The sequence below is a fragment of the Rhinichthys klamathensis genome, unplaced genomic scaffold (genome assembly GCF_029890125.1).
Source record: "Rhinichthys klamathensis goyatoka isolate OS25496 unplaced genomic scaffold, OSU_Roscu_1.1 h1tg000486l_1, whole genome shotgun sequence".
Taxonomy (NCBI): Eukaryota; Metazoa; Chordata; class Actinopteri; order Cypriniformes; family Leuciscidae; genus Rhinichthys; species Rhinichthys klamathensis.
The window spans coordinates 687,501-703,194 of NW_026606973.1; the positions used below are offsets into that span (position 1 = coordinate 687,501).

At 38.8% G+C, this 15,694-nt stretch overlaps 1 protein-coding gene across 1 annotated transcript in view; it reads left to right on the forward strand.

Moving 5' to 3' along the window:
• rs1b (retinoschisin 1b) overlaps positions 1–6,067 on the forward strand; it is a 10,763-nt gene extending 4,696 nt beyond the window's left edge. The window contains exons 4-6 of the mRNA XM_056237434.1: positions 3,343–3,484; positions 4,582–4,777; positions 5,909–6,067. Coding sequence (XP_056093409.1) covers positions 3,343–3,484; positions 4,582–4,777; positions 5,909–6,061 — 491 coding nt within the window. The 3' untranslated portion in view covers positions 6,062–6,067. The remainder of the gene's footprint in view (positions 1–3,342; positions 3,485–4,581; positions 4,778–5,908) is intronic.
• The last annotated feature ends 9,627 nt before the right edge of the window (positions 6,068–15,694 follow it).

The following is a 15,694-nucleotide window of genomic DNA, read 5'->3' on the forward strand; positions in this document are numbered from 1 at the left end:
AAATTGAAACTACCGCGGAAACAAAGACACCTACATCTTGGATGCCCTTGAGGTAAGCTAAAACATACCAAAAATTAATTTCAAAGTGAACTATCCCTTTAAGAATCAAGGGTTCTGACCACTACCACAGGACACATTTATAAAATTACATTCCATGCAAATACATAAATGCACATGCAAATATGCATGCATTTTCAACATCTGACATTATATCAGATACAGCCGTCATAGATCAATAGATCATAGATGAGCAAGTTAGTTAATGTTGAATGTTTATATCTGTCTGTACAACACGTCCAGTTTATTGACATAGAGCTCAAGAGCTCAGTTTCCATCCACCTATTTTTATGCACATTTTAGGATACCGCATAAAAAAATGCTGGATGGAAATGCAGAGATGCATATAAATTCTCTCTATCCTTTTTTTATTAACAAGACATAGTTGCATATACAAAGCAATAGACAAATGACAAGTAGCTACACGTAAAGGGGGGAAAATATAATATAAATATATAGATGTATAGATAGTGTATACAGGTACAGTAATAAGTTTAATGAATAGGTTATTCCAGTGTGAAATAACAACATTTTTGATTATATTTTTTTTTGTGGAAAAAAATATAGATATAATATCACTGAGTGATTAATAGATATCTTAAACAATTTGTAACAATACATGCTAATAATAATAATAGTAATAATATTAGTGGCAATAGCAGTAGTAGCAGCAGTAATAATAGTTATATTAACAACACTAAAACTGACAATAACATTCATAACAATAATAATATAACCTATTATATAGTCCGTAAAATAATTGCAGACTATCACTATTCCCTAGTTCTAGTTCATAAAATAAAAAAACGTATGAGCTCGATTGAGTTGGATACAATTTTTATCCGATCAGAAAACGTGCATAAACTACGCCAGAAACACATTTTCCCCAAAAAATTCATTGATGGGCATCTAAAAAATAATGTGACTTACAATGGAACGCCATAACTGGACAAACCAAGGGACTAACTTCAGAAGTGCACACTAAAGGCCATTGCACACTGAGTCCGAAAAGTTCGGATGTGAATTTCAGACTCAGTGTGCAATGGCCTTAACGGATACAGGGCACGAAGCCAAGAGGCTTTAGAGCGATTACATGAGTAACGATCATCCGTGATGCTTCAGCTGAAACTGATGACCTCTGAACTCAGTTTGACAGAGTAGCGAACATTACGATCAAAATATTACAAGACAAGGAGTAAGAAAACTAGAGGGACGGTCTGCAGGAGACGACGAGCTGACCATCATAAACACCATCAGAACGAGAACGCAGTGGCTTTGAGAGAGAGTAGAGAGTGCCAGCGGATAATCTCATGACGAATGAATGATGCCCAGATTACTGGGCCTGAAATAGTCCTGCGCCCTCACAAACTGCTGGAGATCCACTCGTGCCAACCAACACGAGTGGATCCTGATCTTCATTCAGGCTGGAGGAGACGAAGACTAGTAGAACTAGGCTATATGAGTGGAGTTTGATGTTGGCTTGACAAAGCCAGGTCTGAAAGCTTAAAATAACTTTGAACAGCATGAAGTTTGAAGGTTTTGAAGAGAAAGACAGAGATACATGGATAAAATTTTTATTTTAGGCTCCGATCCTTATTTGTTACTGTACCCCCAGTTTTCTTTTGTCCTTTATTATCTGCCCCAGACTTGCCTTCCATGATATATATATATATACAGGGGCGGAGCTAGACTCCCGGTACAGTGGGGGTACAATCAAAATATTATCATGGGGCCCTCTGCTACCAAGTCATTTTAAAATTAAAACCGTAAAAAAAAAGAGTAAAATATCTGATGAATGCATATGTAATAATGTGTCACTTGTTGAGCCAAGTAAACTTATATGTTAAATAAAACACAAAGGCTATCTCATTCTTTTCAGAGAACAGTCTGTTTTCTTTCGTTTTGAATTGTTCTGTAAAAGTACACATTTCGAGCTTTCTATAGATATATTTCTCAGGTGTGTGAGGCAAGTAGGCCTACTCTGTGTTTCGGTTCATTTATGACTCACAAGGCGAGCTCCAGTTCACGCGCCGGCGCCTCCGTGTCGTAATCTATTGTCTGCTATATTTACTTCTTATTTATTAAATCCAGGCAATTGGTTGATGAAACATTGATTAAAATTAAGATACAATTAATACAAAACGAAATTGGCCTTAATGAATGGCTTTGTACTTTATGTTTGATGTCTCTGGGAAAGTTTTAAAGCAGTCTTTCAGTGCCGCTTTCAGAGCGCTCGCGTCCGTAACGGGGAACTGTCTCATAACATTGTTTTTCCCTCATAAATGCGAACACGAAAAATAAGACAAAATGAATATTTTGTTCTGTGGAGAGCCAGCCCTTCTTCATCCGGTGGGTATTACTTTTTGTACTTTTGCCACCTAAAAGTTAAAGTTTTTTTGTGTCACGTCCGTGTATTTCCCTCAATATAAAACGCACGTGTAGACTGATATTTTTCTAATGTCTGGAGCCTGGACTCCTTTATTAAGGAGGATAAACAGACGTTTCAATATATTGGTATTAAATGCATTTTCTGAGAATTTACATTTCAAGTTTTTTACCAAATGTCACGTCCATAACGCTGGAATTGCCCAATTTTAAAGAAATTATCCTCAACTAGTTTGGTGGTGTAGGTCTACGTATTTTATAATTTTAACTTCAAACAATAGCCTACTAATAGTAATTTAAAGATGTGGTAGCATTAGATCTGGACGGGAAGGATAACGCTGGGAGTTAGAGTGTGCCGCGATTCTTTCATATCGCTTATCAACCATTATTTCTAAAGAAAATGACAAAAATAGTAACGCACAGTAATTTGGATCAGTAATTTTAATCTGATTACTGGTTTGGAAATAGTAACGCGTTATTACTCGTTACTGAAAAAAGTTACCGGCATCACCGGCATTGTCCATTCAGACACGAAACAGAACTCAATTCATTACTCGCGCGCTGTAGAGGTCTATGGCTGCACGCTTCGGGTCGGGTGTGTGTGCACAGAAAGATGAAACATGATACAATATGAGACATTTCTTCTATCCTTTTCTTTTGGCATAAATACCAGTTCGGGGTTCCTCTTTCCGCTGTTGTTGCAGCCAGGAAATTTCAGTTTTGACAAAATCCAAAAACCAGTGAAAAATCCTATCGGGTTTTTGTCGAGGGACCAAAACCCAAACCTCAGTTTGACTTCCAGGAACAGCTGGATGGAGCTTGTGGAATATAAATCACATTCAGCATGATGTTCTCGAGATTTTGAGGATGATCTGACGTTTCCGCTCCTCTTTTCCTCAGAGTGTCCCTACCACACACCGCTGGGATTCGAGGCCGGGTCGGTGAAGGCGGATCAGCTCACCTGCTCAAACCAGGACCAGTACATCGGCTGGTTCTCCTCCTGGACCCCGAATAAAGCCAGACTCAACAGTCAGGGGTTTGGGTGAGTGTCTCAGAAAAACCCAATTCGCTTGCACTTTATTTTACAGTACGTGCACTTACAGTACCTAAGAAAGCACTGTTAATATAAGGTAACTACATGGGTTAAGGTTAGGATACTACGGCAATAACAAAACAGGCGAATCTCACTCATCCAAAATCTCAAAAATAACCAGTAGCGAGTGTGTTTGTTACATGCGAGAAAATAAATGATCTGAGAGAAAAAAAAAGTTTGAGAGAAAAAGTTATCACACTGATAGCAAAAAAAAGCATTTCATGAGAGAAAAAATAATATTTGAGAGAAAAAGTGTTCATACCAATAGCAAAAAACAATAATATTTGAGACTAAAAAAAGTTTTGAGAGAAAAGTATTTTCTCATTGAACGTCTTTTTTTTTTTCTTTTTTTTTTGAGAGAAAAAAATCTGTCTCAAAATACTTCAAAAATATATATTGTTTGCTATCAGTGTGAAAACCTTTTCTCTAAAAAAAAAGTGTTTCTCTCAAAACGCTTTTCTTTGCTCTCGATGCAATTCCTTGCTCTCAGGATTTTGCTTTCGCTGTGAAAATTGTGTCATGGGCGGGGCCACGTTCCTATTGGCCAGTCGGGGAGCATCGTCTTGTCTTGGGAGTGAACTGAATCATTACACCATTGTTCAGTTCACCTATCAGTACACCAATGTAGAAACTTGCTCACTACTCACTAAATAAGGAGTGAAACTATCTAAATCAAAACATTCATTTGGCATTTGATTTAAAAATAGTATAAACCAGGTGAGTTTGCAAGTTTACCTAGCATGATGGCTAATTAGCGATTAGCTTTACTTGCAATTAGCTGGCTAATAATAGAATACACATTCATTCATGAATATGAGTGCTATTTTTTTAAATAGCGGCCCCTAAGTTAATAACTAATGATCTTTACAAAAAAGGTGAATCAATCAAAACTAACTTTAGCTGGACAATAACTTTATTCTAGAACTGCAGTAAAGCCAAAACAATCTCTGTAAAGCTGCTTTGAAACAGTCTGTATTGTTAAAAGTGTAATATAAATGAAGGTTTCTTGACTCTAGCATGTAAAGTGTGTGTCCTCTCGGTCTCAGCTGTGCCTGGCTGTCTAAAGCCCAGGACGCGAGTCAGTGGCTTCAGGTCGACCTGCAGGACACTCAGGTGGTGTCCGGGATCATGACCCAGGGGCGCTGTGATGCGGACGAGTGGACCACCAAATACAGCGTGCAGTACCGGACCCACCAGCACCTCAACTGGGTCTACTACAAAGACCAGACCGGGAACAACAGGGTAACGCCTGAATACAGCCGTACAGTTCTTCTTCAAACTCACAGAGAAACTCACAGACTCACTTCTGTAACTGTCAAGCTTTAATATCTATCTATCTATCTATCTATCTATCTATCTATCTATCTATCTATCTATCTATCTGTCTGTCTATCTGTCTGTCAATCTATCTATCTATCTATCTATCTATCTATCTATCTATCTATCTATCTATCTATCTATCTATCTATCTATCCATCCATCTACTTATCTATCTATCTATCTATCTATCTATCTATCTATCTATCTATCTATCTATCTATCTATCTGTCAATCTATCTATCTATCTATCTATCTGTCAATCTATCTATCTATCTATCTGTCTATCTATCTATCTATCTATCCATCTACTTATCTATCTATCTATCCATCTACTTCTATCTATCTGTCTGTCAATCTATCTATCTGTCTGTCTGTATCTATCCATCTACTTATCTATCTATCCATCTACTTATCTATCTATCTATCCATCTACTTATCTATCTATCTATCCATCTACTTATCTATCTATCTATCCATCTACTTATCTATCTATCCATCTACTTATCTATCTATCCATCTACTTATCTATCTATCCATCTACTTATCTATCTATCCATCTACTTATCTATCTATCCATCTACTTATCTATCTATCCATCTACTTATCTATCTATCCATCTACTTATCTATCTATCTATCTACTTATCTATCCATCCATCTATCTGTCTGTCTGTCTATCTATCCATCTATCCATCTATCTATCTGTCTATCTATCTATCTATCTATCTATCTATCTATCTATCTATCTATCTATCTATCTATCTATCCATCTATCTATCCATCTATCTATCCATCCATCTACTTATCTATCTATCTATCTATCTATCTATCTATCTATCTATCCATCTATATCTATCTATCCATCATCTACCTATCTTATATATCTATCTGTCTGTCTATCTTTCCATCTATCTGTCCATCCATCTTTCCTTCTTATCCATCCATCTATCAATCTTTCTCTCTATCCAACTGACAATGCTTAGTATGACAAACATCTGCAAGGTTGTGTTGTTCAGTTTAATAATCTTGTTCTCTGCTTGTGTTCCTCCGTCAGGTGTTCTACGGGAACACGGACCGGTCCTCCACGGTCCAGAACCTGCTGCGCCCGCCCATCGTGACCCGGTTCCTGCGGATCCTTCCTCTGGGCTGGCACACACGCATCGCCATCCGCCTGGAGCTGCTCATGTGCATGAACAAGTGTGTGTGATGCAGGACTCACACCAGTGGTGGCTGCTGGCTTTAATAGAGGAGGCACACTCAAAGTTTAGCGCTCGGATTGTTTAAGTACTTTAAAATGGCTTTTTTGATCAATTATATACATGAATATTTATAGAAAACGACATAGACATCAACACTGCAAAAAATGCTTTTCTTACTTAGTTTTTTTGCCAAATATCTAAAAATTCTTAAATCAAGATGCATTTACTAGATGAGTAAAATGACTTAAGATATTATGTCCTGATTTCCAGGGGAATTAATCAAAATTAAGTGAGTTGATGCATAAAAAAAAATCAAAATTATCTGCCAATGGGGTAAGAAGGTACAAGATTATTTTCCTTACCCCATTGACAGATAATTTTGCCTTTTTTTAAGCATCAACTCACTTAATTTTGATTAATTTCCCCAGAAAACATGACTTAATATCTTATGTCATTTAGTACTTTAGTAAATGTATCTTGATTTAAGAAATGTCTGATATTTGGACTGCAAACTAGACAAAAATACTAAGTAAGAAAAGCATTTTTTGCAGTGAAGACAATATAAATATAAGTTCCCTCACCTAGTCCCTGCCTATCATCACTTGCAGCAAATAAATCCCTCCTCCTGTCCTTTTACATGTCCGTGTTAAACGCATGTTCGGTTGTTTAGTGAAGCTACTTTATTTTTGATTTGTACCTGTTGTTTAAATGGTAGTTTAGTAAATTTATTTGCGATCAAATATTCAATATCTCTATCTCCATATTACATCAGCGGTAGCGGTTCAAACTAATATCACGTAATTTACGCCCTGTCGATGATTGGCTGATATGCCAGCCATGTGACTTTTCTCAAAACTCCTAATCTCTGAAAGTGAAACCAGCCCGTTCTCATCCCGCTTTTGCCAACGCGTCTATATCCAACGCACATGGCACCCTTTAGCGTCAATATGAGACGCAGGTATATGGCGCCTCCTAGTGGTCTAACCCTAACACTACCCCAGACCTAAACCTACCCATAACCGAAGCGTGTTATATTGACGCTAAAGGGTGCCATGTGCGTCGGATGTCGACGCCTTGGCAAAAGCGTCAGTATATGACGCCTTGGGATGAGAATGCTTTGGAAATACTCAATGGTGATTAAATCTTTTTTTTTTTTTTTTTACCAACGGAGGCACAAGTCTCCAGCTATGGATTTGTTTCCCTTTCCCTTTCTCTGTTCCTTCAGACTCGCGTTTCGCAGATTCGGCACATTCTGGTTAGCCTACACTTACAGAGGTGAAATTACAAACAAGAAATACATATTGTAAGACATTAAATTTTGTGTAGGCTGTGCCTCCCCTGACTCCAACAGCTTTATGTACCACAATACTGAAGTCAAACACACTGGAAACTGGTCTCAGATCAGTAGGTAAATATTACTTTATAACCATTCCTTCTGTATGTACAAAATTAAACAAATAACCACTTTTGACTTGTTGTGGCGAAAATTCATTATCAAACCATCATCACTGCGTAAGAGAAAGTATTTATTCTTGCAAGAAGGACCCAGTCACTACACAGAAGTTACGCTGTGGCATGAGTGTTGGGAAAGTTCACTTTCTACATTAACTAGTTTAAAGTTCAGTTCACACATTTTAAAACGAACTAGTTCAGTTCATAGTTCATACTTTAAAATTTTGAACTAGTTCATAGGTCTTTTTTTCCATATGTTGCTGCGAGCTATTATTTTTAAAAATTATTTCCACAGCCCATATAGAACCAAAGACAGCAATTATTTTATCGCCGGGAAAAGTTTGCACAGAAATGTAAGATTTGTCCCATCCTCACCGACCTTGTCATAAAACTGATGCTGGTGTTGCCAGATTGTTTTTTCCGCTACATATTAAAGGGATACTTCATCCAAAAATGTAAATTCTGTCAGTAATTACTCACTCTCTTGTTGTTCAACCCTGTAAGACCTTCGTTCATCTTCGAAACACGAATTAAGATATTTTTGATGAAATTTGAGAGCTGGATCACTCCTCCATAGGCTTCTAAGGGATTGAAACTTGTTTCCCGAAAAGTTATTAAAGGTGCTCTAAGCGATGTCACGCGTTTTTTAGGCCAAAACATTTTTTGTCACATACAGCAAACATCTTCTCACTAACCACTGGCTGCCTGTCCCCTGAACACACTGTAAAAAAACACGATCTCTGTAGACAGCCCAGGCTCCATAAACAGCAACAAAAACAAACTGGGCTTACCCGCTCCCCAAAACATAACAAACTGTTCCAGCCAATCACTGACAAGAAGGACTTGGGGGCGGGGTTTGGGGGGTTAGTGCGCGGATGAGGAGGAGGGAGGGTCTAGCTAGCCTCCGTTTTGTTTGACAATACTTTAAACGTCACTTCGACGTCACCCGACATCGCTTAGAGAACCTTTAAATACCGTAAAACTTCAAATAATAGCCGAGTCCCAAATAGACGCCTGTCTCTTTCACACGCCTGGTGTGGCGACAGGTTTGGTAAATAAAGGCCGGTATCAAATAGAGGCCGGGTCTGTTTTTTAGTTTCGGGTTGTATTTGATCTTCTAAAACCCATCGGATCATCCGCTTTTTGGCGGCCGCCAAAGCAAATTTTTGTCCCGCCGAAGCCTTTTTTGATCGGTGAGTGATGTAATAGAATGACTGGCGCAACCGAGCAGAGAGAGAGAGAGAGAGAGAGAGAGAGAGAGAGAGAGAGAGAGAGAGAGAGAGAGAGAGAGAGAGAGAGAGAGAGAGAGAGAGAGAGAGAGAGAGAGAGAGAGAGAGAGAGAGAGAGAGAGAGCGAGCGAGAGAGAGAGCGCCTCGGCCGCGCGCGTGCACTCTGCCGTTACATAGTCAACGCGAGCAACGCGAGCAAGTCAACGCGAGCGACGCGAGCTACACGGTCCTTTTCATCAGGGGCGTAGCAAGCTTTTTAAAAGTGCGGGGGATGGATGTGATCAGGGCCCTGATTAAGAATTCAGAGGGCACAATGTAATGTTGGCCCCTCCTTAGGCAGGACAAATGTAGTTTGTCCAAGGACATTTAAATTTGGCATTAACATTATGCTGGGGTAAAGTTCATAAATGATCGTTTTTTCTCATTGGATTTTGTAAAACTATGTTGTGTGGACCTCGGCCCCTCTAGGGGGGTTCGGGGGCATGCTCCCCCGAAAGAAAATTTTGTACATTTTAAGGTTAAATGCATCAATCTGGTGCACTCTGAGAGCTCAAAATTAAGAGCTTCAACCGGCTTCGACCCATGAACTGTGCACATTGAACAAAGAAAAAGCATTGACTTGTACCTAAAGAGGGTTCAAACTTATTTTTAGTTATGATATAGAGTCTCAGTCTACATTACATTATCACTGGTGTTTTAGAATGCCAAACATTTATTATAATAATATAATAATGATTTATATAATTATTCCTATGATGGAAAATCCATAAATGTATGCTACTGTAGAAATGAAAATGAATATTTCAAAGTAAATTTTATATTATGCTATAGAATAGGAAAATTACAATACTTTTGTCCTAATTTCTTCACTTGCAAGAAATAAACCCTTGAGTTTTATTTTGGAGAAAACACCAGATCACCATGCTGATCGGGTGAGCAAAGTGCGCACTTTTCTTTAAATCACGCAGCACAAACAGAATGCCTACTTAAATAAAGTATTGTGCTGTTTAGTCTAAAAAACGAAATATAATACCAAAAACACTCGACATGTCAACAAAACATAAACATAACATCTTCCCAATCCCAAACACATATCAAGCTTATTTAAAAACCTCGCAAGCATAAACACTCATTCAAAGTACCTGGAAAAGGGAGATGTAAATAACCATAACCATAAGTTCCCGCCTCCTCAGCACGAGTGACTGAAAAATCACACCAAGAGAGGCGGGACTTAAGGCAGAACAGCCAATCATCAGCCGGTCACACTCAGAGCCGGTGTCATGTTTGAGAGGGAGGGGGAGAGGAGGACGAGCCGCAGCGAGCGCACACACAGAGCGGCCAGAGAAACGGAGGATCGACTGTAGTGAGGCGTTTGTGCAAAACTGCGGAAAAACTGCAGAAAAAGAGCGGGTGTTGAACCCTCTCACCGGGAAAAGTGTGGGTGTTAAAACACCCACATCCCCCACGGGTGCGACGCCCCTGCTTTTCATAGTACACAAGCAGACGCAAGAGTCACCGGCGATGCGTGAAATGCAATACACCGATCGCGCAACAGGGGGTAGTAGAGTCTAGAGTCGGGTCATGTGATATTCAGATCAAAATGGCAACTGAAGAGGAGTGCATATTGCTGATTTTACATCGGTGGCAATAAAACAAGCTCACATAACTGTTCCTCTTCGCCCGCCATTGTATTCAAATCTTAAAAAATACAATAATTACCTTTTTATGTACATTACTTGCAATGTCGCCCGCACCGACAACGCATAGTATTGCGTGCATCGGCGCTTCTCGTTTCAAAAACTAGGATGACACATTTGGCTACGCATCGACGCATAATGGCGGCCGAAGCGTAGCGATGTGTAGCCTTGCGCACGCGAATGCGTACCAATGCGTTGACTATGTAAGGGCCCTTACGTCTTCAAACAACACCAGCGCTGTCTTGCTCTCTCTCCCTCGCGCATATTAAACAAAATCAATGGACACGATAGTAAAAGGTCGGAAGACCGCAGTTTCACGTGGAGCATTTGGAGATTTATAAAGATTAAAAACTCTAGGAACAACATCTCAATGAAAAACATCTCAACACTAAATTATAAAGGCCTGTCTCATATAGAAGCCTGTCTCAAATACAAGCCGGATTTCATCAAAAAATATCTTAATTCGTGTTCCGAAGATGAACGAAGGTCTTACGGGGTTGAACAATATGAGGGAGAGTAATTACTGACAGAATTTTCATTTTTAAACTGAGAGAGCTGCCGTTCACAGACACCAGAATGAACGAGTTCACAGTAACGTTCATCAGGCAGTAATACAGTACGTTCAGTTCACGCTCACCCAAAATATGAACGAGTTCATGAACACAGCACTAGTGGCATGAGTGAGACAACACCAGGAAGAGCTGAGCGATCTTTATACCAATCTCCCCAAGGTCTTCAAAGAAGCAGAGCTCCTTTCTTCCACATTCCTTAGAGAAAGGGATCATGGCTGCTAGCCTTGATTTATTACTCACCAGCACAAGAGATGCCGCCGTACAAAATTACCTCTGACCTCAGAGAGCAAAGGCTCCCCACTCAGCCTTTCCCGAGATGTCTCGGTTCTGCATTTCAGGTGTATGAACATACATACATTTTCTCCTCCCATACATACATGTTCTGTTCCCATCTCCCTCTACAAATGAGAAAAACATTTTGCATTCCTTTGCAATCACTGATCAGTGAATATTAAAATTTTCGCTACAGACTTAGAGGTGCATTGTGTAATATTTCTGAGGATCTATTTACAGAAATGCAATATAAGATCAATAATTATGTTTTCAGTGGTGTATAAAGACCTTGCATAATGAACCGTTATGTTTTTATTACCTTAGAATGAGCAGTTTCTGTCTACACACACCGCGGGTTGCCGATCATTGAAATGCGCCGACATGTTTCTACGGTGGCCCTAAACGGACAAACGCGTTTCGTTACTGTGTTGCTCTTCGTGCAAGGAAGCAAGCTTAGTTCAGAGAATAAAACACTGACACAATGATGAACAAGTAACAATAATATTCAGAATAACATATAGTTTTACTGAATAATTAAAGCTCCAGTCCGTAGCTTTTCCTCTTTGTCGCCATCTCTCTGTTCGAAATCTGTAACTGCAGTGATTCGCGGAATTATCATCTTTACGTGGGTTGTAAATCGGCATGAAACAGCGCGGATGAACAGAGTGCTTTGAGGCGAGTGCTGCTGTCAGTCACCGCGCTGTGTGGATACTGTCATACAGAATCACAGATTCACTTTTTGAAAGTTTGACCAACATAAGAATTTTCATAAGAAAATGTCTTCTGAACAAGTAAGTAACATCCATTTTTGTTCTGACCAACTAAGGGGGAAAAAGCATTCGACATGATAAGCTTCGTTAGATTTAATCAACGCGATTTACAGCAACCGTGCAAATTATAGCCTACTTTGTTCTCAAATTCATGTTAACAACATCACATCAGCATTGCGTGACTAATGTTAAATTTAATGTGTTTTATGGTTACCTGTGTAGTTCAGAATTCATATTCTCCATAATAGCAAAACGAGAAAGGCACAACAAAGGAAACTCCATAACTGTGTGAATTAAGAAAACGTACTGTTACACGATTGAACTATTGAAATGTCTTAACTTACTTGTTCAGCAGAAAAAAGCCGTCTCTTCACGCACTTTTCAAAAGCCCCGCTGATGTTTTAATCCTTGTGTTCGCATGAGACGGTTTCTTTCTCTTTCTCTAGCCACCTTAAATCCGAAGTACGAAGTCTTTTGGGTTTTATAACTGCTGAATCTCCAGTTGACACTGATGATTGTTGTTTGGATCTTTCTGGATGCCATAAGTTTAATTATGTAAAGTGCTGTGAGAAAAGCCTATACATCTAAACATCTCGTCACGCGCAGTATAGCCGGCTAGCCGAAACTCCTTCTTTATGTGTACGGGTGTGACGTAATGACGCAAAGACATGCTCGAATTTCCCGCGGAAACCCACCAGTACCACTGGAATTAAAATCATTATTACAAGCTAACCGGTTTGAATCTAGCTATGGCAAGCAGATAGTTTTGACCACTGGCAGAATAAGTTTTTTTTAATATAATTATTTTGGATTATTTTTAACTTAAAAAAGTTACGGACTGGAGCTTTAAGTAAACATAATTTCTTAATGTATCCTTGTAAAGAAACCTCATTGCTGAACTGGCGACTCTCTGCTCTCTCTCAGACGATGACATCACGTCCTGTCGGCCACCGTAACTTTTGTTGGTTGTGAAGGGTTGGTCAAAATCCCTTGCCTCTTCAAATACATATATAATCATATATCATTTTGAATGGTTATATACTTCCTTTATAAAAATCAATAATCAAATATATTCATTATCACATAATAATTTTTATATTCTTGTGCTTGTGAAAATATATTTTCTTAAATGCATGGATGCAAGTAACCAGTTTCTTTTAGGTGCATTCCAATCTTACTTTGAGATTGCACGTAGTACACGCAGGACACGAAGGCCACGTAACCCACAAGGCCGTTTGTCTCTTTCTCTGGGATCAGTAGAAAGGTTAGAGGGTCCTAAAGGCAGCGTGGGCACATATGATCCTTCGTTGGACATATGGTCAAGCTATATTGAGCGTTACTATCAAACTTTAATTGTTGTATTAAAATGTATTCTTTCCAGTATATTTCCTTCCTTGGGAGTAAATGTCAGTTATCTGTTTTTCTCCCAAACGAGTGAATGTTTTAGCATTATGTTTTGGTATACTTAACTGATAATAAGGAGCTCAGACTCTCTTCAGCCTTGATGGGAGCTGTTATTTGCTAGTGTCTGTTATTTGTGTGTGTGTGTGTGTGTGTGTGTGTGTGTGTGCGTATGACATTCTATGTAGGTTCTGGACGGTTGGACCAGACACCCCGGCGCCCTTCTCTAACCTGCGAGGCCACCACAGACCTAAATCCAATGAGTGGACGACAACTATCTTGACTAATGGCGATAGGCACCCCTATCTCCTCACATGTGTTAAATTGTTTAGGCTCTTAATGTTTCTTAGCCAATGAGAATCATTCAGCCTGTAAGCAATGACGTAGCTTAGACCTTGGAAATGGTATAACTGCTGTGATCTTTGTAACTGTAAGCGGGGCGGCCTACGAACTCCTGTGTGAGTCTTGAAGCTGACTTCTGCTGATGAAAATGCAAACTATCTTCAGTAAAACTTTTCTTTAATTTTTTATAATTCTGACTCCGGGTCTTCATTCTTCATATCTGGTTCTGGGTCTTTGACTGTACACCCCTTACAGTTGCAATTCTTAACCTCACCACTAGATGCCGCTAAAAATAACACACTGCACCTTTAAAAGAGCCAGACTGGGGTATTCTTATCAACGACTTACTGATCTGAAACTCAGCAAAGTTGTCAAAAAAGAATAGTCTTTTTATTTGTCTTTCTGTAATGACAACTGAATAAATTTCAAATTAATTCCTTAAAGGTATAGCGGAGGATTTTCTTTTTCCGGGTGGATCATCAAGACTATTGGTCCTCCTAGTTGTCAATCATTCTGGTGATATTCATGGTTATGAAAAAGCTGTCTGAGGATAAGCTGGTTTTACTACTTAAGTGAAAAAAACAGCATTTAAAGGAAATCTTAAGTGTTTTAGACGTTTCACTTAAAGAAACCCTTAAGTAATAATTTTTTTAAAAATTGGAGAGGGCGGGTCTTCTCTAAAATTTGGAAAGATCCTCCGCTATACCTTTAATTGAGTCAGTGTTTATCACAGTAAACATTAAACATTTGCACAACTACTGGGCTTCTTCAAACCTGTGAAGGAACAAACAGACGAAGCCTGTAACCAGCTGTTTCTCTCTCAACACAACACAACTCGCCTGTAGTCGAAGAACAACACCATGCTACACCATGTGTCAAAAATGATTTAACTGTGTAATTGATTGACCTCTTGACCTTTCCCCGCCCCGGTGCCCTAGCGACGACCTTGGGTAGGAAATGACCTATGACCATTGACTAATTGGCTAATGTCTATGACCTTGTGAGTATAAGGTGTCCATTGATTCATTTCTGAACTTAGACACGTTACACTGGAAGTCATGAGGGTTATTTTTGAGCTCTGACATCAGGTTGTGTCTGTGTGTCACATGCAGCTATATTTCTATATTTCACAAGATTTCACACTAACAAAAGTTGGAAAAAAATCTGTTAATTAAAAGAATGTATATGAAATGATTACATCGTTCAGTTTAAAAAATGAACACTTTTCTAAATTTACTGAAACAATTATTTTAGTTTTAGATCATCTTACATGTTCAGAGAGTTTAGAAGAAGCTCCGGACACACTGATGTCCATACAACATATGAGTGGGTTTACAAAAATGCAATAAATAAAATACAAAAGATCCCAGAGTGTTTCTCTCTCACACCAGCGTTTGATAGTGTGTGTTCAGAGACGTGTGTGTGTGCGATGTGCCATTGTGAATGTTTTGCTAGTGCTACATTTATTTCAAAGTATAATCTTAAAAGTTTAAATGAAATCTTTTAAAAATAAAAGATTGTTTAAATTAAATATTTAAAGTCTTAATAAAAACAAAAATTCTACATCGATGGTCTGTGGTAAAACTTGATTTTTTTATTTTTTTATCAGGGTTATGTAAAATAATTACACATTTGAAGTGTTGCAAGTCATCTCACACATGTGAAATCTTCAATATATCCTTAAGTTGTATTACCACATATCTTCAGAGAGAGAGAGAGAGAGAGAGAGAGAGAGAGAGAGAGAGAGAGAGAGAGAGAGAGAGAGAGAGAGAGAGAGATGTTTCCATCCACTTGTCAATCGAATCATCTGAAGTTCGGTAAAAAAACTCATGCGAATTAAGCTGGTGAAAGTGTGTTTCCATCCAACGGCTTTAAAGCGAATAAAAACCTGTGCGTAATGACGTC